Raw genomic sequence first — 3,039 nt, 5'->3', positions numbered from 1 at the left:
TGTGTCAGTTTTCATGTTTTGCCAGGTTATTCGTTCTTATTATTTACATTCTGTTCAGTATTTCAACTTACTAGAAAACTGGTATGTGTAGAAAATATTTCCTTTGAGCTCATTAAAGTGAAAGATTGAATTGCACTCTGACAGCTAAATTACCTTTAAACCTCCTACCGGTGCATCAGTATAGAACTGTCAGTTACTTTAAAAAGCCGTTCGAACACCTCATTTTGTTCTGTCTTTAACGTTTGTGAGATAAATGGTAAATGCTTCTGTTACCTCTTTCCATCGCCTGTTTGACTTATTCTGTGTTTATGTTGTCTGTTTTGGTCTCATGCTACAGTAGCTGCTGCTTGCAGTGCCGTCAGGCCCCTCGCTGTTTGGCTCTCAACATACTGTTTGGAATGCTTCCTCTTCAGGGGATTAAACAGATTCGCCGTGTTATCACCCGAAATGCAAACGATTTCCGTCCAAATTTAGCAAATTACATTTTCTTGAGCTCGATCACTTCTGCAAAATCCAAACCAATTCCATATAACTGAGGTGGAATTTTGTAACCAACTCTGTTTGGGTTTCAGCCATCGCTCTCCATGTGGTACCGCTACACACATAAACAAGAAGGCGGATAGGAAAGCGCGTCACTGCCCGTAACTCGGTATGATTGGTTGGTCAGGTAGACAACGTCAATACGTCTGGTGAGCCGGTGCATCAGGATAGAACTGCAATTTATAGAATGTGTCCTGGACCTAGACGATTCCACAATCTATGCAGTTTGAAAGATTGTCTTCACGTTGTAATCCTTCACGATGTTATATCGTCATATGGTCCACCCCTAGTGTGTACTCACTTTATCATAAAGCTGTTTGATACTTATTTTGTTTGATAACACCAGTGTTAGAAAACATTTAGCCACAAACATTTTTTAAGATCCATGAAGCTACTGATCTCCTGCCTTTGACCCTCTGTCATAATAATTGGGTGATTTCAAATTTAGGAAGCGAGTTTCTCAGTCACTTGGAAATGGGTTCTTCAATCTTTGTCCTCAGGACCCAATCTTCTGGATGTTTCAGATGTTGCTCAGCTCCAACAGACCTGACCCAAATCATTGGATCACCATAAGCTGGTCTTCAACGTCTATTCAAGTCTGTCAGTGGCCCACTAATTTTGGTCAGATGTGTTGGAGCAGGACAACCTCCATTGTTGAAGAACCATTGTTGAAGAACACCAATCAAGGTCATGGTAATCCTGAAAGGCTGAAACAAAATAAAAAGAAGTACAGCTTCATTGAACTCCACACTTTGAGGATAAGGCTCAAATGCAACAGACCTTTTACATCCCTTCATATACAGATTTGTTTTACATAAAAAGTCATATAAAATATCATTTGTATGCAGCTGTTTTTTAAAGTGGATCCATTAATGATGACTAAGAATGACTCCTTGTGATATTTGCATGTCGCATAAGGTGTGTGTGTGTGTGTGTGTGTGTGTGTGTGTGTGTGTGTGTGTGTGTGTGTGTGTGTGTGCGTGTGTGCGTGCGTGCGTGCGTGCGTGCGTGCGTGCGTGTGTGCGTGCGTGGGGGGGGGGCGTGGGTCACTTAAATAATGTGCAAGAGATTGGAGACCCAGGCAGACCAGCTCTGACCTCAACAGTGTGAAATGGATGTGGGCTTTACTTCAGAATATCAACTCAGGAACCCTCTCATTTGCATTTAATGTTTGTACAGTATGTCCTTCACAAATCAGTCAAACTCTACTGTTAACCTACAACGTCAGACCATCTTAGGGATAGTGTTTGTTTCCATCGTGACCACACTGCCTTGTTGTGTGTTTCTCTTCATTAATGGGACCATGTTGTTCACTCTGAGGAGTAAAACTGTGTTTCAAGAGACTCCTTGTTATATTCTGGTGTATAACCTTCTTTTTGCAGACACGATACAGATGGCACAGGGTCAGTCAATGTTTCTAGTCTCTGCTTGTAGGTTAATACTGTTGTATCCTGTGTGTGCTGTACTAGTAGTAATTAATGCTTTCACAAAGGATGTTTCTGTTCTAACACTGGTGCTGATGTGTCTGGAGAGATACGTAGCTGTGTGTTATCCACTGAGGCACGCTGCTGTCATCACCGTCAGAAACACTGGAGTAGCTATTGGTGTTATTTGGACCTTCAGTTTAGTAAATGCTTTGATTAAACTTAGTTTAATGCTAAATTTTCCTCTAGAAGAACTGAAGCAAATGCAAATGAAAGACTTTTGTGGTAAAGATAGTCTGTTTATTGATCCATTGTCTGCGCTTTATCACAAAACGTCAACTTATTTTATTTTTGTTTTAGCATGTGTGTCTGTCGGTTTTTCATACATCGGTGTCATGGTAGCAGCCAGATTAGCCTCCACAGACAAAGCTTCAGCTAAGAAGGCTCGAAACACACTACTGCTGTATCTGGTGCAGCTGGGCCTCAGTATGTCCTCACTTGTATACGCACCACTGCTCGTAGCGATCTCTAAACTTCTGGACAGGTTAACAACTGTGTACATACAGATTTGTATTTATATCTTAGTCCTCATCTTTCCTAAATGTCTGAGTTCCCTCATCTATAGTCTCAGAGACAACACCATCAGACCTGTCCTGATGTTTAATCTTGGCTGCCGGTGCTTTTAAATCCTAGCTATTGCAAAAACAAGAATACTTTTCAGTTTACTGATGGGATTTGTTATCTGAAGACAAGGCCTTAATAGTAGGGATAGGGATAGGGGCGATAACAGGAAAAACTAGAGAGTTGGTTGAAATGATGCAAAGGAGGAAGGTGGATGTTCAGTGTCCAGGAGACCAGGTGAAAGGGTAGGAAGCCTAGAAGCTTAGGAGCAGGGTTCAAGCTATTTTATCATGGTGTTGATGGGAAGAGAAATGGATGAGGAGTCATCTTGAAAGGAGAGTTTGTCAGGAATGTTCGAGAGGTGAAAAGCCTGTCTGAAGGTGTGCTTGTTTGTAAAGTTGTTAGTGGTTATGCTTCACTTGTGGAATGTGAGTTAAAAGAGAAAGGAAAATTC

At 41.4% G+C, this 3,039-nt stretch overlaps 1 protein-coding gene across 1 annotated transcript; it reads left to right on the top strand.

Annotated features, from left to right (window-relative positions):
- The first annotated feature begins 253 nt into the window (after positions 1-253).
- LOC133459356 (odorant receptor 131-2-like) lies at positions 254-2,650 on the top strand. The gene is made up of 2 exons (XM_061739247.1): positions 254-268; positions 1,739-2,650. The coding sequence occupies exons 1-2, from the start codon at positions 254-256 to the stop codon at positions 2,648-2,650; spliced, it is 927 nt and encodes a 308-aa protein (XP_061595231.1).
- Positions 2,651-3,039: the final 389 nt, after the last annotated feature.

Source organism: Cololabis saira, chromosome 14, assembly GCF_033807715.1.
Source record: "Cololabis saira isolate AMF1-May2022 chromosome 14, fColSai1.1, whole genome shotgun sequence".
NCBI classification, from domain to species: Eukaryota; Metazoa; Chordata; class Actinopteri; order Beloniformes; family Belonidae; genus Cololabis; species Cololabis saira.
Note: the sequence above shows the minus strand (reverse complement) of the source record. Positions and strands in the feature narration are given on the sequence as shown.